Here is a 27,177-nt window from a genome sequence, read left to right as displayed (position 1 = left end):
TATTAATAGTCCGTCTCTGAAATGCCTGGATTTTAAGGCAAAATTAAAACCAAGCCAAAGTGAGAGTGAAAGGGAGAATGGCTCAGTCAGTAAAGGTGCAAACTGGAGTGGTTTTAGTCGGTAAAGGTGTTCACTCTAAGTGCAGGTGGGTCTATAGAGTGGCTTAGTCAGTATACTCTCACCATAACTTATAGAGTTCATATAGACTCAATCAATAAAGGCTTTCACCACTAACACAGGCTACACCTTACAGTCTCAGGGTCAAGCCTGGATGATATTATTATCCGATTTTGAACAATGATTCCGTTGTGGCTGGAAATGGTTGGCCTCACTTTGCCTGGTGTAGGGTGGGTTTAAACCAGGTTACCAATGATCAGAAGTGCTGCACTCTTCCAGTTACATACCAAGCTCTTATTATTTTGTGCTTCATGTCAGTGAGTGTCTGGAATTTCAGATAGTTGATATCCAGGCTAGAAATCTGTTTCTCTTTCACTCTGTGGAGGAATCTAGGGTTGTTCTTTGCATTCTATGTCATCTGGGCTGAGATAGTGGGATTGTAGGTGTGCATGCACATACAATTTCCACATGATTTCAATTCCAAACCAAAATATGAAATCAGCAAATATTTAGTACTTGCACTGTAACTGTTCACACACAAATATTAGCACATACACAGATGTACTGTATGTCATATATTCACAATAAAACAAAGTATAAACACATAATACAATATTCTTGGCTTGTATGTACAAAAGACAGTTAAGAGTAATTTTGAAAATGTTGAACATACTCCAAATGATCATAGCTAATCTAGACCTGGATTCAGTCAGCATTCTTCTTCAACTGAGACTTACATTTTCCTAAAACAAAAGTTAGTTCTTTCCACCATTAACCGATTTGTTAAGCAATCACAAAGGTGAATTGGAAATAACTTTATTACGGCAAGACAGAAGTACCAATTGTACTCAATTTTATGTCAAAACCAAGGACAAATCTTGAATAAATTCAGACCCACACTCAAGCCAGTTAATGTATGGTGTAATATCAGATTGCTGATGCAATTGTATTTACTTCCAGTCTAACATGGTGGGTTTCTCCTGGCTGCTCTCAGTAAAATAAAATCCTGTCCAATGTGCCTATGACACCTTTAAATGGATGCTGTATCCAGGCTGTGCTCCAGTCACTGACCTCTAGGTTTATGTGTCTTCACAGATCAGAGACCAGCGGACTTTGGCGACGAGCGTCTGTCCAACGGCAGAGGCCAAACGGACAGAGGTAAGACATTACTGCAGTTCTGCCGGTGCTCCTACCCAAGGCCCTGCGTCCCTGGGGCTGTGAGTCGAGGCCAAGCTTGTCCTGCTACATTACCATCACCTTTCTCTTCCTGAATATATAAAGCAAGCAACTTTTGCTTGCATTTGAATCCATATTCTGCATGCCAGAGTCTTCTCTCTTCAGATCTGTCTTCAGACCCCTGTAGCCCAGACTGCACACATCTTTCAGAGTTCATACACACATCTTTGTCACAGGAATGAAAAAAAAAAGATGAAGAAAGTCATTACAGGGCTGGAACAGAATCTTTTGGTCACCTTGTCTTTCATTACCACCTCTCTCTTCTGCTTCTTTCATAACGTAATGAAATGATGGAGAGACCCTGCTTCCTCCTCCCTGCCAGTCTCGGGATGCTAAATTAATAACCCGAGCTAAACGAATCACGGTCACGTGCCGCAGACATTTTATTAGCTTTGTCCAGATAACGGGAGCTGTGTGAAAGGCTCTGGGATTGTGGGAATGGAGACGCTGGCTGTGACACCTGGCCCTCCCCTGAGAGGGGGAAGGAGGGAGCCATCTGTGGCTGAAGGGAGCTTATTCAGAGGGGAAGCCAGCTGTGGCTGAAGGGACGAAACATTAGTATTGGTGGAGATTTAATCTCATGTGATGAAAGGTGATGCTATGTACCAGTATTAAACGGCAGTATTGGTGGAGATAGTGTGGCAATTATACTGTTTGTGGTGGAGAGGCCTTACACCAGTGTAATGCAGTATTAGTGAGTTGTAAGTCACCCCACCACTAAAATTCTTGGTCACGTTTCTCTTCTAGGATCCCCCCACCTGGAGAGGAGCACCCCTGTCCCGACCTCTGACCCCCCAGTGACCCCCGAGTCTGAGAAAGATAACTCCTGGCTCTACACCCTGGACCCCATCCTGGTGACCATCATCGTGATGAGCTCCCTGGGCGTGCTGCTGGGCGCAGTGTGCGCAGGCCTGCTGCTCTACTGCACCTGCTCCTACGGAGGCCTCTCCACCCGCAGCTCCACCACCCTGGAGAACTACAACTTCGAGCTGTACGACGGCATCAAGCACAAGGTCAAGATCAACCAGCAGAGATGCTGCTCGGAGGCCTGAGGGGAGCGCCAGGTTCTCCACTCTCCTCCTCCTCTCTCCCTTGGCCTCTCTCTCTCTCTCTCTCTCCTGTGGGACAGCACCTGACCAGACAACATCTCTCTCAAACACTGACCGTCCTGCTCTCGAAGAGGAGGCAGAGACCAGAGAGCTGCTCCCACTGCGCCGTTCTTCAAGTGCCAAAATCTTGAAAACATATCAACAATGCCTAAACCCAAAAACATTATGATAGACTTTTACATCACTGCATTGTAAGTGGCTTGCATTTTACGGACAGCCAAGTGACACCTTGACAATGTAGACAGGTGACTGAGTGACACCTCAGATGTTGAGGGGCAAGTACGTGTAGAACTTCAGGCTTCACAGCGGCTCGGGAATTTGATTTTTTTGTTGGATGGTCTCCACAGAATTGCAGCTTCAGTTTTTCTCCTTTCTCATCTGGGCTAATTTTAGAGATAATTATTTTTGTCTGTTGACTGTCAGTCTTATGCTTCTTCAGTTCTTAAGTGCGTATGATATTAATATTTGAAGGTTTTGCTTTGGTATGTTGCCAAGCTGTATAAAAAAGACATAATTAGACAAGAAAGGAAAAATTAGACAAAATGTTCAGTTACACGGTTTAACTGGACAAGAAGGATTGTCTTAGAATTTTTATTTATAAAAGAAGGATGTACACACACACACACACACACACACACAGTGATGCACAGTGACCCTGAAGGTTGTTTCATTGCATCCTATGGATAGCAGAGTTTGAGCCATGGACATGTCGGTAGCAGATCCACACATGTGTATCAGAGACTGGAGTGAGGCAACACACACACACACACACACACGCACACTCACACACACGCACACACACACTCACACACACACACACACACACACACACACTGAAAGAGGGAGAGGTAGGGATTATTGTCTCTCCTCACCTTCCCTGAGTGCCATATGAAAGAGCTTAAGGGAGGCCAGACGATGAAATCTGGAAATGGACGCTTTGTTGGAAGTGCTGTTGAGCCTTAAGCCCGGTTTTGGAGGAGAGCCATCGAGACAGAAATGTCCCAGGATACAAACCACTGAGGCCTTGGGAGGGGGTTATGCTATCTTCATTTTGCCATTGCTTTTTCAACAGTGAAGGAGAGAGTAAACTGTACACCGGCTTTGTGTTTATGTGAATCTGACTGGAGTACTTCAGACTGTTCCTGGATGTTTTCACATCGTAAGAGAAAGAGAACTTCAAATCTGTACTCTGTACATCCACAGAATGAGTCTTACCTGTGCACACACACACACACACACACACACACATGCATACACACACACAAGCCAAGCATGAGCAGTGTGCGAGTGCTTGGATCTGTGGGTGCTGGTTGGACGCTGGCGATTGAGCCAATGGTGGTTCAGCTGTGGGGTAGAGATGGTGCATCGGGCTCCTGGACTCTGTTCACTCTTTTCCAAGTGCCTTGGAGCTCGCCCCAGTGAACCTTCCTTTGGCCAGGAGAGAGCATTATGTCTCCTGTCTGGGACAGGTGGCTAACATCATCCCGGCACTCCTCAGATACTCAAATGTTATTTGTAGACTTTGTACAGAAATTTTTTTTATTGTGATTATTATTATTTAATAAACGATTGAGAATATAGTAGAGGCTCTGTTAAGGCTCTGTTGGTCCTTCCCTTGTCTGTTCAACTGTGAAGCAGTTTTACTGGTCATTATTTTGTGACGTGGATATATAATCTCAAATGTACACACTCACACAGAATTGTATTTTTCAGTTGAAACCAGGGTTAAACATTTGTTAAAGGTGCAATAGGTTATTTTAACCCCCATCTAGTAACAGGGAAATAAAAAGAGCTGTTCCGGGTTTTACTTTGTGCACTTATCTAACTCAGTAATCCTGCTTTGTGCTTTCACATAAACACAACATGGCTTGAAATGACAAATACATATTCAATGTAAAAGTTAGAGGAAAGCAACACAAAAATCCACACACACACACACTATCACCTACAATAATAAACAAGCATATGTACATACAGGGAAATATACACTCTCAACCATTCACTCTCTCAATCTCAGTCATTAGTCCCCCCATGCACTGATGACACACCGTTTTTCCCCCATGCACTCCTTTATTCATCTCCGAGTTTCCTATGTATACGTATACTTTGTTTTAAATATACTTTGAATGTCCAGTTATTGTTTCAAATGCCATTTAACCAAAAAAATGCTGTTAATGTAATAACTATAGGTGTATATACCTTTTTAGGCTTGCTGGTGTATGGGGTGGTGACTTCATCTTTAGCATTTAAACAGGTACTGGGAATTATGGAGACCATGCAGGATTTGGATAAACAGACGAGACTGTCACAGGGTTTGTGGTCATAGACAATCATTTCCCCCTCATGAAGACCAAAGTTAAGCTGTAAAATTAATTACTTTCAAGGTTTAATGATATTGACTGACCTCCCAGTTACCCCCTTGGTCTGGGGGTTATGCCACATGCCATGTGCCTGACACAGATTTGGGGGAAGAGGGGCACATATCATCTGCAATAAAGCCATGCAATATTAACATGTGCCAAATGTTCAATTTTGTGGCTTTATATCTCCAGAGTTGAGCATCACAGGGACTTGAAAAATGGCTTAAATGACGGAAGAAAGGTGTACCATTTACAATATTAATATAATTAATTAATTCATTCATTCATTCATTATCCTAACCCACTTATCCTGAACAGGGTCGCAGGGGGGCTGGAGCCTATCCCAGCATACATTGGGCGAAAGGCAGGAATACACCCTGGACAGGTCGCCAGTCCATCGCAGGGCACGCACACCATTCACTCACACACTCATACCTATGGGCAATTTAGACTCTGCAATCAGCCTAAACTGCATGTCTTTGGACTGTGGGAGGAAACCGGAGTACCCAGAGGAAACCCACACGAACACGGGGAGAACATGCAAACTCCACAAAGAGAGGCCCCAGCCAACGGGGATTCGAACCCAGGACCTCCTTGCTGTGAGGCGGCAGTGCTACCCACTGCAGCATCCATGCCACCCTTATTCATATAATTACATTAGTAATTACATATAATTACTATCATTCAAAGGTTTGGGGCGACCTTGGCTTTTTCTGATTTAATATTTTATTTTCTCTGTTTGTAATCGACCAATTCATATGTGGTCAAAGTGCAGACTCAGTGGGTAGCACTGCCGTCTCACAGCAAGGAGGTCCTGGGTTCGAATCCCGGTCGCCTGGGACCTCTCTGTGTGGAGTTTGCATGTTCTCCCCGTGTTCGTGTGGGTTTCCTCTGGGTACTCCGGTTTCCTCCCACAGTCCAAAGACATGCAGTTTAGGCTGATTGCAGAGTCTAAATTGCCCATAGGTATGAGTGTGTGAGTGAATGGTGTGCGTGCCCTGCGATGGACTGGCGACCTGTCCAGGGTGTATTCCTGCCTTTCGCCCAATGTATGCTGGGATAGGCTCCAGCCCCCCTGCGACCCTATTCAGGATAAGCAGGTTCAGATAATGGATAGATGGATGTTTAAAGACATTTATAATGCAAAAACAGTTTTAGCCTTTAATCAGAAAAATACATAAAACTGTCATCTTTTGTCCAAAAAGTTTTTTGCTGAAATTGATGACTATTGATGACTATTGAGTTATATATTATTAATACAAAAAATACATTGAATAACATGTTTGAAGACATTTATAACAAGACACACAGTTTTTGAATAAAATCAGAAAAATACATGATTAAGTCTTTTGTCCAAACAGTGGAAAAAAATGATAATAATAAAAATAAAAAATAATAATATATATATTATTAAAACCAAGAAAGAAATGGGATATGACATGGTTCAAGCTACAAATGAGGAAAAAACGTTTTTAGTGAAAAATCTGAAAAATAAGACTATAGTTGTTAGGGTGCACCGAGAATGGAGGACAAGAAGGACGAGGGATGGCGGTGATGAGGTGCTGATGGTGTATTTTATTTATATGCTGGCGGTACAGAAATATTTAGTGACAACAAAAAAAAAGAAAAAAAAAGAAGGAAAATTTTTTTTACAAAAATAAATTTACACTGAAAATGCAGTGTACACGACACAGCGACTCCAGCTCAACAAAACTCAATCCACCAACTCAACTTCCCGGAGCTCTAAATGCCTCGAGCTATATGGGCATAGCCCCTCCCACCTGGCGCCTTCCAAGAACCAAAAAGAAAATCAATTGACAAAACAAAACAGAAAATGATCCAATCGAACATAACAAACATGGCCATGACAATAATAATAAACAACTGAACACACAAGAACAACAAGGGCTACTAAACAGAAATTAAAGCAATAATACTCGTATTGTTAAAATTCCCCCCTTACACCAACAAACAGGAGGTAGCTTCCGCTAACCCCCCTCTCGAAATACCACCTAGTTCCCTCCACTTCCTGTTTGGTAGTTGCTACCTGGGTATGTTCGATAGAAAACGCAACTTCATTCGTCATATTTCTTCCAAGTTTTAAACGGTAAACCCCTCAATAAACATTTAAAAATGCACTCGCTGTTTGTCGTTTTTTTCTTTACAGTTACAGATGCCGGCAAAAATGTAAAGAGTGTTGTTTTGCGGTGTTTGTGTTGCGTGTCTGTAATAGTGTATGTCTCGTCGCAGCACTTCTCCGTGAAAATAGTCTTTCGTCCCAAAAGTGAAAAAAAGGTGTTTTTTTTGTTGTTGAAATTAATGCGGAATGATTCTACATAAATGATATACAACATGTTTCAAGTCATTTATGAGGAAAAAAACAAACAATTGAGCAGAAAATCTGAAAAATACATAAGACTCTATTCTTTCATCCAAAAAGTGAAACAATTAAGTAGGTATTTTCTTGGTTGAAATTGATGAGTAGTGAGATATATGTACTATTAAAATGAAGAAATAAATGAATATTTTTCAATAGATTTATTTGGGAAAAAACCTATTTAGCAGAAAATATGAAAAATGAAAAAGATATTCTTATATATTTGTAGATATTCTTTTGTCATATTTTTTTTTGTTTGAAATGGATGAGAATGTGGTAAAACTTGTTCAAACCAACAAAGAAATAGAATGCAACATGGTTCAAGATAATTCAAATAAATAAATTAAATTAAATCTTTCAATACATTCATAAGGAAAATAACGATCAGAAAAATAGGACTGTAGTCTTTCATCCAAAAAATGAAAGAAATAGGTTTATGTTTAAAATGTAATGAAATACATTTCAATACATTTATTTGGAAAAAAACGATTTAGCAGAAAATCTGAAACATTTTGAAGACTAGTCTTTGGTCCCAAAAGTGAAAAACTTAAGGTTTGTGTTTTCATTATTGAAATCAATGAGGAATGATTCTATATAAATCATATATAACATGTTTCAAGTCATTTATGAGGAAAAAAACAAACAAACAATTGAGCAGAAAATCTGAAAAATACATAAACACTTTTGTCCAAAAAAGAAAAAAAATATGTACGTGCTTTTATAGTGGTAATGGATGAGGATTTAGATATATATGCTTAATGTGAAGAAATAAATGAAATCCATTTGAAATCCAACATGTTTCAAGACATTTATCAGGAAAAAAACCTTTTATGAGGAAAAAAAGTAGAAAATCAGAAAAATGCATAAGACTTGACCAAAAGGGAAAAACATTATGTATTGTCTATGGATCCCAAGTACACCATTGGCTGCAGGCTGACTGACTCTCCTGTGCCTTTGGGGTCCACAAAGCCAGCACGCCTGAAAGAACTGGCTAATACCACATCAATATGCCAATGATCGCTAACCTTATGAAAAAATGAAGCCTATATTGTGCATAACAGATGAATGTGCCCTTTGAGTAAGCACAAGCCAGCAATGCTTGAAAAATGCATTTGCTGCCGCTAAGGACCTGGAAAAATTATGATTATTTATCACTCAATAAATCACTCGACCTGTCTGCCAGAATTTCCCTGTGTAGAAAACACACACATATGCATGTTATCCAATTTCACTAATATGACCATGTTTCATATTAAATAATTGTCTTGCACCTCAAATACATGGTGGTGGGATTGAACTTGGTGTTGCATGAGACTGACACCACATCACAGATTGAAACTTAAACCTAAGTAAGAGTGTCAAAGCATCTCCAGAGTGCAGTGCTCTGCTAATTTGTGTTATGTACATAGATGTTTTGTGTTGTGCTGTGCCATATTTAACTAGCAGTGCTTCTTGTGTATTGAATTTAGTATCTGAGCCCTCTCATTGCATCCTTCTCTGTGCTGGTGTGTGGAGGGTTATTTATTTCTTGTGGTGGGGTGGGTGTGGTGTGACGGTTGTTCTATGGGGGCTGTAACAGCCTGTCATGCATTAAACATGGCCTCTATGCAGCAGGGCTGTGTGTGGGTGTTTGCCAGCCAGGTTCATTATTGATTCCCAAATGGAAACTGATAGATCGTTGTTTACGTCAGCTCAGATGTTCCCCCTCCTGGCTGCCTCTCTACCACAGAGGGTCTTGCTACCCTTGCCCCAAATTTACCCCATTCACATCCTACTCCTACTCTCCCCAAATTTACCCCATTCACGTCCTACTCCCACTCTCCCCAAATCTACCCCATTTACTGTCAGTAACCTTGATAAAAATTAAGAAAACTGGCAGCATATAATAAACAACACAGATAATCTATATCTTACATTCAAACATATGGGAAAACTATATACTTTTATTTTGACACATTTATTGCCTCAATGCTTACATTTTTTTACATTCTACCTGCCCCATCTCTTATCTATCCAGATCTTACTCCCCCAAAGCAACCATCTATAGAATAGGTTTTTTTGATATTGTGAGTGTGTGTGTACTAGAATGTGTGTGTACAGTATATCTGTGCATGTAATTGTCAGATTTTTTCCAGAAACAAAATGCCTGTTATTTTATGTACCACACAAATGTCATATGCAAAGTATATCACCTCGCTCCCTGTCAGTGAGTCACAGGTGGCTCTATTAAGCTGTCTAAACAGTAATGGGGGTATCTCTAATAGACAGTGGCACCTGCATGACACCCACTGCCAAAATGAACTTAATCATAGCCCCCTCAGTACTTAATCCAGCACCTTCAGCCACTGCCGTGTGGATGACTCATCACAACCTGTACCGGCAACACCTTCACACCACCATTTATGTGCTATCTTCATCCAGAGGGATTGACAGAGCTTATCATTTGTGGAAAAATCCCTTTATATGGTTGGGTATTTTGTGACACAGCTGCAGATTTGAAGCGGGGAGAGGATGGGGCGCACAGCACAGCATTCAGTGTTTATTTAATCCTCAGAGTTTCTATCCGGGAGTTCAGGAGAGATGAAAATACACTTTATCACAGCAAAATCTATCTCTGTCAGAGTTGATTTAACTTTGAATATTTTACTGTGAATGGAGGGGAGCTAAAGCAGCTTTGTGTCTCAGAGGGGGTGTTGCTGGCTCATATCCTGCACCAGGCACTGCTGCTATATCTCCGAATGAGGTACTTAGTCTTGTTAATTCATCCACTTTCTCTATGGTATCGTGTGTCAATAGGTTTACCTGAGGAATTCTGTATACAATCATTCTTAGTTTCCAACCATCTTGGCACTCATACTGGTATTATTCAAACCTTATGAAAGTTTTTGTCCCGGTATGGTGTGGCAGTGTGTAAATTAGTGTTACAGGATCAGACCAATGGCAGGCTCACATTGGGCTAGCATATGGCTAACATCAGACCAGGAGCTCTGGGGAGGGAGGCTTGTAGAGCTGCTTTCTAACACTGCGCTTGCCTTGGATTCATTATGCTCTGTAAATCTCCCATGATTAAAATATTTCACGGCTGCTACGGCCACACACGACTGGATGCCTGTGTCTGTGTCCCCCAGCCCGCTCGCTCAGTCCCGCTGTCCGTTAAGAGGGAAATCTGCGCTTTGTCTTCTGTAATCACAACTGACTCTTAGATTGATGAGAACGCACTATGGCTCTTGAAATATTTATATCTGCACCTGAGGAGCAATGTGAGATGGTGAAGGGAGAGAGAGAGAGTGTGTGTGTGTCTGAAGGGGTTTTTTTCTTTCTTCTGTTTTCTACCCTTTTCTTTTCTTCCAAATCATGCATATCTAACAAATAGGGATTGTCATAATTATTATTATTATTCAAACATTATTATAATTAAATGGAGCAACCTGTAGCCTTGCGGCTAAGGTACATGACTGAGACCCGGAAGGTTGGTGGTTCAAGCCCCGGTGTAGCCACAATATGATCCGCACAGCTGTTGGGCCCTTGAACAAGGCCCTGCATTGCTGCAGGGGGATTTTCCCCTGCTTAGTCTAATCAACCGGAAGTCACTTTGGATAAAAGCATCTGCTAAATAACACATTATTTATGTATTATTTATTTTTAAAAATTGTGAGGGGCTCTATGGCTCCACTACATTTCCCCTCCCTTGCCCCTTTTGCCTGCAAACCCTCTTCCTGACACACTCACTAAAAATTACTGAGGCTTCTCTGCTCCATTCAGCTGACACAAACACACACAAACCACACTAAAATGTGCAGGCACGCACGCACGCACGCACGCACGCACGCACGCACGCACGCACGCACGCACGCACGCACGCACGCACGCACGCACGCACGCACGCACGCACGCACGCACGCACGCACGCACGCACGCACGCACGCACGCACGCACGCACGCACGCACGCACGCACGCACGCACGCACGCACGCACGCACGCACGCACGCACGCACGCACGCACGCACGCACGCACGCACGCACACAGGACATTGCTGGTGATCCTAATTTTCCAGGCTTCCAGCCTGGCTTCCACTGTGTGACAGATTGTGCATAAAGTCATAGATTAGAGGTAAAAACCAGCACAGGGAGGTATTTGTGTTTTGGCTCAGATTAGGCGATCTGATCGGATATTTGATTAACAGTCACAGATGGGGAAGGTCAGGACATCAGCATGCGTCTCTGGGGGCTGGCTGTTCCACACACTCCCTGCACTTTACCTACACGTTTCTCATTACGCTGTCTGCACTAGACCGGCATGAAATTCCATATTTTAAATATTTCCAATTCAAGTCACTCATGCAGATACCAGGAATTTTCAACAAAATGTTTTGCAAACAAAATGTATAATCATATGTGAGAAGGATTTTATTGTAATAATGGTGACAATAAATATTTACTTTAAAATGGATCCGTAATCCGCAGGAATTTTACTGGTGTCTAAAGGGCTACAATACTTCAAAATTGCAATTTGATCAAAGTCATGTGTTGTTTTATGAAGACTGGAATGAGATCAAATGCATTGATATCTCTATTTGCCTTTAAGAGGCTCGTGTTTGATCAGTTGAGATTGATATGGGTTTCTGTATCCAGTGAAACCAAAGCCAGATAAGAGTGGCTGAATAGCTCTTCTGATATTCCTCAGGAGCACAACATCATCTCACACTGAGAACAGAAGCAAAATCACGAGCAGAAATAGCAAAAGCTTCACAGTCACACTTCCTCTCACAGCTGGGCCTGGAGATGGAGAATAATGAATGTCTATTTCTATAAATATGAGCAAGACAAAAAAAACAAAAAAACAACAAACACAAGGATCTGTCAGAGAAGGGCGCGCTAATATCCGTTTCGTCTTTTACTCCTTTCATCCCCCATTTTGGATCTGCCGTTTGAGCCTCTTACGTTCCCGCTGTGCGGCCCGTGTGAAACAGTGCAGCCCGGCTGGGTGCAGTGCTCTCACACACACGTAGATCACCCAGGGTAGCTATGTAGCACAGTGGTTAAGGGAGCTGGGCTTGTAACTGAATGGTTGTGTGTTCAATTTTCAGCTGGGGCACCGGCGCTGTGCCTTCGAGCAAGGTACTTATTCTACTTAAACTGAAATGTTTCGGTGAATATCCAGCTGGTTCCTATGTGAAAATCTGTACGAGCCGCTCTTGATGAGAGAATCGTCTCAATGCAGTAGTTATGTCACCAGTGACTTTTACAGCTTGCAGCAGCTTTTCCTTGAAAGTTGTCATATCAGAGTGCTGAGGATACCACCAATTCAACACAGCACAGAGTCTGGGACAGGGACCGGTTAAGAGGAATATGTTAATATACTGTACGTCTCAGATCTTATTTCTCAGATGACACGATGGAGAAAGGACATTTGCACAGCATGATCTGTTGAGCTCTGTAGACTGGCTTAACTGACACATCTTTCAGTATAGATGTGGATTAAAAGCTCGCGTTGGATTAAAAGCGTCTGCCAAATGACTGAAATGTAAATGTAAATGTATAGTCTGTCACAAGCACATTGATTTCAGGTTTGTGCATCCCTATTTGACACCATTGACACAGAGGATGTAGGATGTATCATAACTCTTTGTTTCAGGAGCTTGGTTGGGTGACAGCACAGAGACATGTGGAGGTAAGAGTACGGTGTCCTGAGAGGAACACAGCGGGTGGGGGGCAGGGGCATGTGAGATATGGCTCAAAAAATATTTTGCTGTAACTTCTAGTGATACTGGAGTATATTGATTTGGGTCAGCCTTAAAATGTTACTGTGCATACATTTAATTATAATGAATATCACAACAACAAAATAGAGGGAGGGGGGTTCCACATTGTGGTTATATATTATTAAAATGGATATTATACATACTCTATATAAAATTATTGTGATGAAGATTATTATTATTACTACTACTACTACTACTACTACAACGTACATATATACATATATGCATACGTACATAACATTACATTACATTACATACATGATCCCATATTTAAAAACCCAGTAATAACACCTGGCAGATTGTACCTCAAAATATTTCGGATTTATTTGCCAGTTAATGAGGATTGGGAGTTTGGGATCATTGAAGTCTGTGCTGATCTGCACATTCGTCTTCAGTGATCTCTGATAAATAACAGGTTACACATTTACAAACTATTTCCTACTTTTTTCTTTTTGCTTTGTGTTCAATGAGAATTGCTAAAGAAAACAAAGAATTTGAAAAAATGTAGAAAATGAATATCAGATGTGGATGTGTTTTGCCTGATAAGAACGCACTTCAGATGATGGTTTATTTAAAGACTCTTCATTCCCTGCTCAAAGGTGCAGACTTCGGAAGAACTTAATTTAAATGATCGCTAATGCAAATAATTATCCTTCTGAAACAGGTTGCCCAGAAGTAATGTATCCTGTTCTGTTAAATTATCAGGCGTCTTTACTTTTGCCAGATGCATAGCAACCAGTTCCAGCTCAGCCTTATAGTGATTAAGCCAACATTCATGGAGGAACGGATTTACTCCATTTGAAGCACTATGAAAAACCTTGATGGCTAACTCAAGGCTAACTGTCTTTCTGTATTTCCGTTGTCCAATTTGTGTCCCCCCCACGGCCCCATCCATGCTGGCCACTGGCAGCGGCATGTATTACACACTCCTTCAGTCTAACCTAATGAGCGCCTGTGATTAAGGTACATGACTGGGACCCGCAAGGTCGGTGGTTTGATCCCCGGTGTAGCCACAATAAGATCCACACAGCAGTTGGGCCCTTGAGCAAGGCCCTTAACCCTGCATTGCTCCAGGGCAGGATTGTCTCCTGCTTAGTCTAATCAACTGTATGTCGCTCTGGATAAAAGCATCTGCCAAATTCCATTAATGTAATGTAATGTCATGTAATGACCTAATGCGTCTTTCAGAAAGCACAAAAGAAATGAAAAGGTGTGTCCTTGGTCATTGTATTATTTAATACCTGCTGGGAGCTCATGAGACTCACAGGAAGTACACATATAGCAGCAGTGTGCGTTTCCTGTGAAACACAGACCAGGAGAATGGTTTTTGTGTGCCTGAGGCTTTACACATGCTGCATTAAGGGTTTATGCATTTCTATTTGCTGTATAGAGTAAAGTGTTTTGTGGAGCAATTTCAGGGATACGTTTATGGAATCAGGTGAGACAAGTCCCCAACAGTTCACTGGAATTAATTTGATACACAGTCAAATCAGTAAGTCAAAACAAACACTCGCTGAACTTGAACTAACATAATTAACAATCTCTCTCTTTTTCATACACACACACACACACACACACACACACATTCACATGGACGTACACAACCCCTCAGCCATCAGGTCCAAATCAATCAGGCTACTGGCATTCCTGCTCTTAGTAGTGGATGCAGAGGAGACGATGACTATCCCGCACCTCCGAGACCCAGAGATCCCAGTCTCAGCCACACCTGCCAGAGACAGGGACTAAATGTTTATCCAAAACAAGGGGTCTCAAAAGTCCCCCAGCTAAAGGATTAAACAGGATATTAATGAATAAGGATTAAACGGTATTAATGAATAAGGTTTAAATGGATATTGATGAATAATTATGAGAGGCTCTGTCCCCAGCCTCCTCACCAGATGCCATGCCATTTGTTCCACTTCAGAAACTTTTAAATTAAATTTCAGATGAACCTGCAGGGGATTACATTACCTGTACATAATCTTGCACTGACACAACCGACACCACTCTTTCTTAGCAGGGCAAAAATTCTCTACTGATCATGCTCAGATATTATTTCAGCAATGCTCACATACTAATGATGTTTTTGCAGAAACATTACCAATTCAAGAATGTCTAAATACTGTATAAAATGCCTTCAGAAAATATTCATCTACTTTTCACAGTTTATCTTGGTACATATTAAAATTTTAATCTATAAATTGATGCAGTCCGTATGCATTTGGACAGTTGCTAGAATTTCTGTTCTTTTGGCTCTGTAGTCCGGCACATTGGATTTGAAATGAAACTATAAACGTGCGGGTAGAGTGCAGACTGTCCCCTTTAATTTTAGGGTATTTACATCCATATTGGAATCTCATCCCTTTTTATACAGTCGATTTGGCCGGTTTTTCAGGTCCACAGCTTATCATTTTCCCTGATTCCCGCTGGGGCGTTTTTACTATTTTATTTTTTTATATTGTGTTACTCACAATATTAAAATCGGTCGATTTGGCTGGTTTTTCACATCCGCGGCTTATCATTTTCCCTGATTCCTACTGGGGCATTTTTTCAAATTTATTTTACACTTTCTTGCTCATATTTTATTGGTTTTATCATATTTGGCCCATTTTCTATTCAATTCAGAAAAAAAAATCACAATATTAAAATCGGTCGATTTGGCCAGTTTTTCATGTCTGCGGCTTATCATTTTCCCTGATTCCTGGTGGGGCATTTTTTCTATTTTTTATACTTTCTTGCACATATTTGATTGGCTTCATCATATTTGGCCCATCTCCTATTAATTCCAGTTAAAAAAAAAAATCACAATTTTAAAATCGGTTGATTTAGCCGGTTTTTCATGTCTGCGGATTATCATTTTCCCTGTGGGGCTTTTTTGCATTTATTTTTACACACATATTTCATTGGTTTCAGCATATTTGGCACATCGACACCTGCCTCCTGAAGATCGTTTCTGATCTGTAGGACAGATCTTCATTATGAGAATTCTTCGGTCATCAACTGTAGAGGTCTTCCTTGGCCTACCAGTCTCATTGCAATCGCATCACCTGATGTGGATGTAAATAACCTCAAATTTAACCCTTTAAGTTTACATTTATTGCTTCATTTCAAATCCAATGTGCCGGACTACAGAACCAAAAAATAGAAATTGCCAAATACATACGGACTGCACCATATTTCCCTTTGATTAACATAAATTAAATCCATGATGCTAAAATATTTGAAACTAAATATTTGAATGTTTTTAAAAAATGTAAATCTTACAAACTCTCACATGTTTTAACCCCTCCAGAGTCAATACATTGTAAACTGAAGTTTGGCATGAATTACAACTCTGAGTTTTCCAGTGTGCATCTGTATGACCTTTGCACATATCGAAGATTTAATTGTACCATGGATTTTTGATGGGATTTAAGCCTAAACCTTGGTTGGGCCATGAACTTCTGGTTTTAAAGCAATGGCTTTGCAGTTTTTGCTGGGCGCTTTGTTTGTTTTCCTTTAAGAGCACCTTTGCCTTTTGCCAGTCTTTTGGACAGAAGGTCCTCCTCAATGATTTACCTGTATTTGGCTCCGTCCACCCTGCCTGATGTTAGGGCTGGTGTTTGCATTCAGTCTCATTGGACCACATAATCATTTGCCAGATGTCTCAGATTCAGTCAAGTCTTAATTTTGGCTTTCCATAAGTGTTCTGGGCAACAAATCTGTGAAATGCTCAATGTTATGTACTGTTTCTTTCACTCTTTTAGTGTTGTAGCTGGTCTCTTCATCACTTCTCTGACAATTGCCCTGGTTAATAATTTGGTAGGATGATCTGATCTTGCTTTGCTCTGGGTTGTGCCATATTTTTCCGTTCTATTAGAAACCACTTAACAGTGATCCTAGGAAGGTTAAAAGCTTTTCAAAACCTTTTTGCTCCTTGAGCTTTCTAACAACCTAGTCTGGAATTTCCACAGCCACTCACCAGTGACCCCTGCTGGTTGATTGGGGACCCACAAATCTGCCTGTTAAGCTGCACAAGAGTGTTCTTGTATGAGCCCGACTCACAAACCGTGCTGAGATAGGAAACAGCGGCCGACATCACATGCTTCAGAGGAGAGCGCTTTCTCGTCTTCCGAAACAAGAGCAGAGGCTGCGGCACTGACTGCTGAAACACATGATTGGGCATTCCAGACTGGAGAGAAAAGGAGGTAAAAGATGAGCAGAGGCTACCCGGATAAAGTGCCTGTGGATGCATTACTGAACAGCCCACTCCGATCCAGAAAGGGACAGAACTCATGGAGCTGTACTGCCCCCTAGTGAGCAGCATGCAGAGCCCCCCCCCCCCCAACACACACACTGTTCTGAATGCTTTTATACTAAATACTTTTCCATTTCTTATGCTTTCTTGAATTTAAAAGGTATGTGTTGAAAACTCACATATATATTTCTTCACTTGGATGCATTAATTAATTAAAATTTCAGTACTACACATTCAAAATGAACTTACTGATAGAGTAAAGCACAATCCAAATGTAACCATATAAAGTATTACTTTTCTAAAAGTGGATTGTGCTGAGAATCAATGCAAAATTAAAAAAAGGCTGATTTCTCAAAGCTGCTGTTTGTGAAAGCATACTATTTTATTAAACATTACAGCCAAAGTATTTGTTCAATATTGGCAAGAAAAACCTTATTTTGTAGCTCTCAATATGTATGTCAGCATCATGCGATAAAACAACAATGCTAATTTGGTGAATGTGCCCATAACCTAGTACACGTTCACTCACATTTCTTTGTGATCTATTAAATGTATCCAGCAAAATAGCTGTGTCACTACCACAGTCAATTTTCCCATGTGAGGTTCAGCCATGGGGGAAATATCCTTATTCCAAAATGAAACAATCTCTCTGATGAACATTTAGAACATGTCCTCCTTAACTGTCAAATAAGAGCTGATCATCTCTGTTCAAATGCTTCTATTTCACAGTCACACTGGGCTGACTGTCAGGGTCCCATTGTTGGAATATATGTTATGTCCTTGTTCATTGTTCAAGAAGTAAGATACAATTTATTCTTCTTTTTGTTGATAATAAAAGGAATAGTCAGTGAAAAATGTTCCTCATACTCATTTTTGTATTTTAGATTTGTTATAAGATTAAGGTTATTATACACATAAGTAGGCCCAGGCGGAATCTGTGGACTTCTTTGGGGTTTTCTGCAGGGTTTCCAGAGGAAAATCTGCAGTGTAAATTTTAGCTCCAGAACTGTACTGCATTAACTGTAACTACATTAATCAGTGTGTTCTGAGCAAATGTTTTAATTCAAGCTGAAAATGGCTGGCAGTTTAACACTAGAAAGGCCAGCAGGCGTTTTTGACTTTACAGACATGATGAAATAAAAATGCACTTTTTCCTCTATTGTCTTGAAACATTATAACATTTGAATACTTGTGTATATTCACACCAACGTTTTTTTTTCCCATCAACTTCCTGGAAAACAAGATTTTACAAGATTTGGCGTTATTGTGTACCAGTGGGCATGTATTTCGATTAAATGAATGTAAATTTTCTGTTTCCCTCCAATCAATGTCCTTTCATGCAGCGGCGCGTATTCTTCCCCCCAGAGCCGAAGGCTACAGCTCTGTTTCCCCCTCCTCATTTAACGGCAGTCAGATCAACTCCCCACCCTCCAACAATTCCCCCCGAAAGAGCCATTTCACTCACGTATACGTCACATCGTGGAAGCTAGTGCTGCTCTAACTTCTGTTCAGTGTGTCTTTAACATTCAAATTTCTCCAATACAGTAAATGCAATATGCTCCTCTTTCCATGACTTTTCCTAAAAGGTAGTAAAGAGGTAGTAAAGGAAGTAAAAAAAGCTACTACATGTTTGTGTTTCTGTTTGGAAGGGGAAACTTACTTCATGATTTAGCCCAGAAGATAAAAATTAGCATAATATAAGCACAATTATTCAGTCAGTCCATGGACTTGAAATTCCCGTTACATTTTGGTGCACGATTTTTGACAGTGTGATCTTGCCTATTGCACAATATGGGTGTGAAGCATGGAGTCCACTCAGTAAACTTGAGTACACTATATGGGATAAACAGCCAATAAAGACCCTATTTGCTTAATTCTGTTGAAATAGCCTATATCGAAAATCCCCAACAAATTCAAGCGGGCCAGAATTAGGCTCACTGCACTAATTGCAACTCTGTCAGCTGGTCCTGAAATTACCCAACCTTCAGGTCCAGACAGAGATGCACTTTTTCCTTCAATATGAAAAATTCTAAATAACCAGGTAAAATGATTTTGAGAAATTTGAGACTACATACCCTAATACAGTGGTTACCACTCACGATGCTTAGTATGACGGTTTTCATTCCAAGCACAGAATTTTTATTCTTCATTTATTTTCTTTATGCTTCTTTTTAAAATATTTTTCTTAGCTTGAAGCTTTTCATGCCTAGAGGATTTATTAACCCTCTTAAGCCACATCACATAAGAAATATCTGAGCACTCCATGAAAGATAACAATTTGATGTCCAGGTTCTGCTCATTATTCTGTATTAATACTAATAATTTGGGAGAGCCAAATCTGCATTGTTTTAATAGATTTAAGGAAAAATATGATCAAACTGAAACAAGTGTTGAACAACTTAATTAGGAGCCTATTAATTCTCCTAATTGGATCAGTTGATTGTGTTCTTATGTAATTGTTTGCAATATTGCACAATAAGCACAGCATAGGATGCGTATTCTTCATGCCACGCATAGCCATCTCCGACATATGTCTTAAGCGGGTAAATAATTCCTCTAAATAAAGTAACAGGGATTGCAACTTTGTTTGGAACAAAAACCAGCATAAACAGGACCAAGGTTGGGAACCACTGCCCTAATCTACCTCAAACACACACTATAAGGTTCTATTTACTTATGTTTTTCCTTTTGATCATTTTGTTTTATTAATCTTCTTTTCAGAATTCCTTTGACATGTCTTATTGTTATTCATAATGTAGCATATACATTCACTGAGCACTTTGTTTTGAACATGTTTACTTTATTACACATTACTTATTCATGTGATTATCTAATCAGCCAATTGTGTGGCAGCAGTGCAATACATACAATCATGTAGATACGGGTCAGGAGCTTCAGGTAATGTACACATCAGAATGGGGAAAAAAAGTGATCTAAGTGACTTTAACCATGGAATGATTGTCGGTGGCAGACAGGGTGGCTTGAATATCTCAGAAATTCTATAGGCTAGCCTGCAATCCTGGCTATTGGCCAGCCTGGACTTTGAGAAATTGAGAAATATACGCCACTTCCGGTTTAGGAATATGTAACTTCCGGTTTAAAACACACGCGTCACTTCCTGTTTCCAAAAATGTAAAAAAGATACCTAATACAGTGCTCAGTGAGTGTATGTAGCAATACAGGCCAATGTAAATTTTTACTCTAGTTCAATGCTACATTTATTGTTACAACTAATTCACTTGATGCAGCAGCACATATATATGATGAAAGAAAGCACAGCTCAATATTCAAAACAGTTTATTATGCTTTAAATGTATGAAATACATGTATTCTTTATTTATTTTTCATTTTTTGGCAATATGCATATGCAGCTACATCATGCCAGTAAGACAGATGTAGGAAAAGCTGCACCGCATTTCTGTTATAAAATCAGAGAAAGTGGCAGATACAAGCTTGTTCTATGGGGAAATATGCACAATATAATATATACAGTATAGTGTCATATCATTTCATTTCATCAATGAAAAAAAGGCAAGACAATTGTTGTAAAATGCTCTGTCCAGGAAATAAGAACCCCCACAGCTTCATAAACATAGCCTACAAATTGCACATTAAACAATAACAAAACTGAAATAGCCTATCCACACTAAGTGTTCTGCACAAATCAGTCTATGCATAAGAAACAACTGTTAAATGAAAGTTGCATGATTTCTGCAGAATGATTGCACTCGTCCCGTTTCTGCAGTGCCTTGCACAACCACTTTGTTTCGACACTTGAGGACATTCGGGTGCAGTTTTGGGAAAACTCAAGTGTAATTTCAATGCCTGTCGATATCTTTACCATATTTTATAATCAAGTTTGAGCACAAACTTGTGGTGGAAATTCCCCTTCAAAGTGGAAAGGATTAAGTCATATTTAAATTTCTGGCCGGTTGAGATTCTACTGAAGGAGTAACATGTTGTACTGAAGGGAAGAATCAGCGTGCAGCCTGGTGTTTGCCGCCCCTTACTCCCAGTTGAGAAATCCCTCGGCTTCAGAACCTTCAACAGTACAAACTGAGCAGCAGGTTTGTTTTGTCTCATGCTGCCAGCTGCAGTTATTGTGTGATGTGAATTACTTCCTGCAGAGGAGTGGTCTCTGTTCTAATCCCTCTTGAGTGATGGCACAGGAACAGAGTGTGCTTTACGTATGTGTACTACATCCATAAATATAGGCTGGCCCGCTTTATAGGAGCTTCCGCTAATCTGCTGGATTTACACAGCAGCCTGCGACCCGTGAACACTCATCTCCTGATGTTTAATCCCGCCGCACACCCTCAGTCCGGGTCCTGCCTTTACAGATATCAGCAAACCCCAGCGAGGGCCAGCAAAGGTATGTGCCGTTATTGTCATTCCCATTTAATCTTAATCCTCACTGTTATTTGCTTGGAGATCTATTCAAAATTGCTTTTTCTTTTTTTGTTGTTTGAAGTACTTGTTTTTAGTTCATTTTTGCTGGTTTCCTGGAGAGCAGGAATATGCTTTGTAAATGTTTTTTTAATATATATTCTTTATATTGCATTTGTTTAAATACTGTTTAAATGTGGTTATTTGAACAGTTACATACACTGAGTGACCCACTTTATTAGGTAGACCTGTACACCAGCTTGTTAATGCAAATATATAATCAGCAACTGATTGGCAGTAACTAAATGCCTAAAACCATGCAGACATGGTCAAGAGGCTCAGCTGTTTTTCAGACCAAATGTCAGAATGGGGGAGAAATTGCCAATAAGTTGCTAATAAGAGGTCAGAGGAGAAGGACTGCAGACTGATCAAAGCTGACAGGAAGGTGACAGCAATGCAAATGCATTAAAACCATGCATTACAACAATCAGCATATCTGAACACACAACACAGTGAAACCTCGAAGTAAATAGGCTACAGTAAAGTCAAATTACTAAAATAAGCCTAATAAATACCTAATAAAGTGCTCACTAAATGTATCATCATGATAAAATGGGTTCTGTTTCAAATAACAGGCCCACCCCACTAACAGTGTTGAGTGGTACTGTTAGTGCCTGCCCCACAAATCTCAATTCAGCTGCACTGATCTGGAATGTTTGAATCAATCATAATTGAATCAAATAACAATTTCAATAAGGAGCTTAAATATGGCACTTCTTGAAAATAAATGTGCTCAGAACTTTGAGTTTAGTGTATCATAGTAATTCTCTATATCCCACTAATACTGAGTACATTAATTGATCCATTCGTTGTTTGTTTATTCAGTGTATTTTGATTCATATCAAAATAACTCAATCAAATCGAACTGTGGTGAAATGAAAGATTTCATGATGCATTGAATTGTTTTCTAAAGGATCAGATCAAATTGAATTGTTGTACAGATTTAAACCCTTATGAGCTAGACAACATACAAAAGCATTAATCAGGTCTTTGCAAACCCTATTGCACAATTAACTTCAAGAAGTGATAGGAAACATTTTATTTCACAATTAAAATTTGGCCAGTTAATGATGAAATTATGAGAATAAATTAATTGATCCATACCAAATGATGCTTAACTAACTAGATTTATTCAAAGCCATACAGTTGGTAGCTATGATAAAAAAAAAAACATTTTCTGCAGTGAGTGTGTGTCTAATGAAGGATTTGTTTATATTGCCTGCTTAGCTGTCACTTTGAAATGTAACTGTACATATTGTGGTGCAGCAAGGTCATCCACAGTAGATGTTAACCCCCCTGTCCCATTCCCTGTTCCAGTAGGGGTGTGAATTATTGATGGCCCCGCCCTCTTCCCCATTCATTGTGCTGTCAGCACACACCCCTGGCACAATAGGCCATCCCCCAGGCAACAGCTGCATCGCTCTGCTTTCCACCTGCGACTTTCTTTAGCGTTCACAGCTGCTGTGCCTCACACAGGTACCAGTGAACTTCTCACTTCACTCTTCCCTCCGACAGAGTACGCAAGCCAGTTTCCGTCTTTAATTTCATTTTGTGCGGATGCTAATGGTGTTTGTGAATGGTGTGTATGTTATCAATTAGAGTCTACATGGGTCAGTGACGTACATATATTGGTATAGGTTTTTGGTTAAACATTTTGGGAAATATAACTTTTTTTCTGACTTACCCAGACGAGATGTTCGATTTCATTTAAATTTTTGTGCATTCACTGGCTCGGTTTCCATGTTAGCATAACATGTTAGCTTAGCATAAAGACTGGAAGCCTATAGGAGTCAGTAGCCTACCTCCTTCAAAGTGAAGAAATACACCTTAAAGCAACTCTGAAGCGGTGTTATTTACATGAGGTATCATGTGTATTTGAAATGCATGTGCGGGAAAGAAATTTTAAAAATGAGAGACATCGTTTTTGGAGAAGATAGATGGTTGGAACTACCGCTGAGCACGCATGTATCCTTCAGTCTTCCGCAGCTTGTTATGTGAGTGAGCGCAGTTTGAGCCAGATCTGGCTCTACCTTCAGAAGGTGCGTGGATCACTGCGCTCAACCAGCAATGTATACATATACAGTCAGCCTACCATGTAAACATAAATGTTAATAATTATATATATATACATTTGACACATTTTTGCTGACAAAATCTTTCATATCCAGAATAATCTTTAAGCAGCAGGAATTTTACCTGAAAAAATAATCTGCCTTGAAACTCATTCCACTAATACCTCTGTGTATCACTGAAGAAGTGTTTCAACATATTTTATCATTTTCAGGCTTATAAAAATGCATTCACTTAATTTTAATTATGTTGTACTTACTTGCAGTACAATATTTCCCCTGTAATCATTTCAATTATGTTTCTGTTTTTGTGTTGTAATGTCTTATTGAAAGAGGAGACAATGCCGTACTTTAGCACACTGCTTCTGCTGGCAGTGGCACATTCCACATCTCTCCAGACCAGCAGCAGCGTATGTGAGAAAGATTGTGACTGTCAGGGCGAGTTCAAATTCACCAACTGCTCCAGTGTGCTCTTCACCCACATCCCCAGTGACATCCCCCCTTCCACCGAGCACTTGGACCTGTCCTGGAACCGGCTGTCCCGCCTCCCTGCGGGGACCTTCCGGGCCCTGCGCAGGCTGAGGGTGCTGCTCCTGAACGACAACAACATCAGCGATGTGGCCGGAGGAGTCTTCTCCCCTCTGGAGAGCCTCCAGAGGCTGGACCTGAGCCGGAACCGCGTCTCCTCCCTGAGGGAGGGCTTCTCCCTGGGCCTGGGCTCCCTGAAGGAGCTTCTCCTCGGGGAGAACCAGCTCACCTGCCTGGACGGCTTCCTGCACCTGGACAGCCTGCAGAGGCTCAACCTGAGCGGCAACGCCATCAGCTCCATCCGGCCCAGGGCCTTCGGGCACATGACGTCGCTGCGGCAGCTTTACCTGCAGGACAACCGCCTGGGCTCCCTGACCAACGGGGACTTCTCCATGCTCCGGTACCTGGAGGTGCTGCACCTGCAGGGGAACCGCATCAACAGCACCGAGGCCGGGGTCTTCGCCCCGCTCACCAGCCTGGCCCTGCTGGACCTGGCCCGCAACCGGCTGAGCGCCGTGCGCTTCAAGACCTTCCTCAGCATCCACAGCTACAGCACGCACGTCCTGCTGGCGGACAACCCCTGGTCGTGCGACTGCGACCTGCAGCGGGTGTTCGGGAAGCTGCGCAGCGTGCAGAGGCTCTTCCTGGACGACTACCACAACCTGAGCTGCAGGGAGCCGGACGAGCTGCGGGGCTACCGCCTCAGCGCCGTCGACTCGGAGCTGTGCGTCGCCGAGACCGTCACCGTGCTCATCATCACCCTCACCGTGCTCATCACCGTGGTGGCCGCCGTCGTCATGGCAGAGAAGACCAGGAAGAAGCAGACGGGCAAGCACTTGTGTGAGGAGAGCAGTGTGGTTTACAATTATCAGAGCTAGGGGGCGCTCTGCGGCGAGGTATGAGGAAACGCGGGAATAAATAAATCGTAGGGAAACAACCCACCATGCTCCTTTAGGTCCTCAGTAAAAGATTATATTTTCGAACAAGAGGGAACAAGGCATGGTCCTCCAGTTTTGTGGAATCATCTGGCAGATTGTATGGGGACCTCTGACTCATCTGACTTTAAAACTTTGAAAAATTAATTAATTTTATTTATTTTTTGTAAACCTTACAGTATGTAATTATTTTAGACAAATTATAGTTTTACTTGTTTGTTTACTTGTCTGTTTTCTTCTTTATTTATCTTCTTTTTTTCCCTATTTCATGCATTGTGTCTCCTGTACTTTTATTGTGTAAAGCAATGTGTGTGCCATGTAAGAGAAGCAAACAAGCAGCTTCCAAAATTGTTATTGTTATTGTTATTGTTATTGCACCTCTTGCCATTAAAAAAAAAACTAACAAAGTAATGGTAAACATAATCTGGCAACCTAATCTGAGGGGACCATGTCTTTAAAAATTTGGAACAGGATATGTATTTGTGGTATATTAAATATGTAATGAGTGCATCATATATAATATTGTAATGCTCTTCAAAACACAGCTGCCCGAGGTACAGGACTCAATTTTAAGATGTATTTAATTATTTTCATTGAATAATGACATCACTGCAGGTATAAATGCCCTCATATGTGACCAGCTCCGTGTTTCAGATACACGTATCTTTTCATACATATTATGTCCCATAGAAATCCCTTTGCATCCTAAAGTGTGACTTGGCTTTTCAGCACAGGTCCCCAAATGTGACACCTAAATACTGGGGCTCTACAAACTTCAGTATAAAAAGTGGTGTCATTTCTACGTGGTGAAACCAAAATGTAGGTTTGTAATCAAACAGTTCACAAGGGGTTAAAGTGTAGATTCTCAGCTTTTATTCTTTTCAGCTTTTATTTTTAACTTTTAAATTTTATTTTAATACCTTTTGGTTTGACCATGTAGAAATTACAGCACTTTTTATACATGACCGCTCCCTTCCCCTCATTTTAGAGTGCTATATATCTTCGGCCAAACATTGTCACAAACATTATGAAGGGCACGGTAATTCAAAATATAATACCATAAATACCTATTTACAATAAAATAAAAAAATTAACAAATCATTGCAATTAGATATGCCATAGCATGTGCAGCCCAGTGTTAGTGCGCATGCAGTGCTGTCAGATTTCCACAGGGTGGCGCTAGAGATTAAAATGGGAGCTGCACACCATGTTGAGTACCACGTGCAGAAACATGGAACCTGGTGGGAACACAAAAGACTGCAGTCACCATCCAGACATTAACCGGGTAATGATCCTTTGCTATATTAATATTTCATAATGATGCAAAAACATCACTGACAAAGCATAGAATTGAATGGGATAAGATGGAGGCATTGCTATTGAAGATGCTTTTTAATATTTACAGAATACCAGCCAACAGAACGGGTCGCTGTTAACCGAAGATTGAACCCATGGCCTTGTGAGTATCTTACTTGGATATATTTCACTACCCTTGCACCTTACAAATTTACTGTGGTTTAAAAACTGAATGTGTAGTTGAATTTTACTGCTTTTCTATGTATTCTGCTTTGAGAAAAGGTGCACTTGAAGAATTTTTGCTTACTGGAAAGCAAAAGGCACTAGATATTATGTATGGTGCATGCAGCATTTTCCTTGCATTGATGAACGTTTAGATGCCGTATGTGGCGCAAGCCTTGCCAATACTACCATGGAGTAGCATCCAGATGACTTGTATTAAAGTCACTTTTGGGCTGTTTGAGTATTTAGGGGCACCCTTTGGTGTTTGTTAAGGCCCTGCTATGTTTCAAAAGATTATACAGGCCACTGTGCGTGACTTTGAGCTTCAGATCCTGTGGGTTTATCTGGATGACATTCTCCTCTTCTCTCAGGATTTCACTGACCTAGAGAGACTCCAGGCTTTCAGAGTTCCAGACTGGTGGAGTTATAACCACCGCAGGCTGTAAACAGCAGCAGGAAAGACAACAGGGCCACAGCGAGCT

The 27,177-nt window shown here is 40.8% G+C and overlaps 2 protein-coding genes across 3 annotated transcripts in view; both read left to right on the top strand.

The window, feature by feature from the left end:
- Positions 1 to 4,979, top strand: part of LOC133116457 (neuropilin-2-like) — a 45,269-nt gene extending 40,290 nt beyond the window's left edge. For both annotated transcript variants that reach the window (XM_061226007.1, XM_061226006.1), the window contains 2 exons: positions 1,213 to 1,275; positions 2,101 to 4,979. In XM_061226007.1, coding sequence (XP_061081991.1) covers positions 1,213 to 1,275; positions 2,101 to 2,405 — 368 coding nt within the window. In that variant the 3' untranslated portion in view covers positions 2,406 to 4,979. The remainder of the gene's footprint in view (positions 1 to 1,212; positions 1,276 to 2,100) is intronic.
- Positions 4,980 to 24,055: 19,076 nt separating this feature from the next.
- Positions 24,056 to 25,120, top strand: LOC133116289 (insulin-like growth factor-binding protein complex acid labile subunit). Its single transcript, XM_061225728.1, has one exon. It carries the CDS (start codon positions 24,056 to 24,058, stop codon positions 25,118 to 25,120), a length of 1,065 nt encoding a protein of 354 aa, XP_061081712.1.
- The last annotated feature ends 2,057 nt before the right edge of the window (positions 25,121 to 27,177 follow it).

The sequence above is a fragment of the Conger conger genome, chromosome 17 (assembly GCF_963514075.1).
Source record: "Conger conger chromosome 17, fConCon1.1, whole genome shotgun sequence".
NCBI lineage: Eukaryota > Metazoa > Chordata > Actinopteri > Anguilliformes > Congridae > Conger > Conger conger.
The sequence above is the reverse complement of the archived record's forward strand: the minus strand, read 5'-3'. Positions and strand labels throughout refer to the sequence as shown.

Bases quoted from the DNA above. Each gene is read 5' to 3' on its own strand.
- LOC133116289 (XM_061225728.1), top strand. From the start codon at position 24,056: ATGCCGTACTTTAGCACACTGCTTCTGCTGGCAGTGGCACATTCCACA.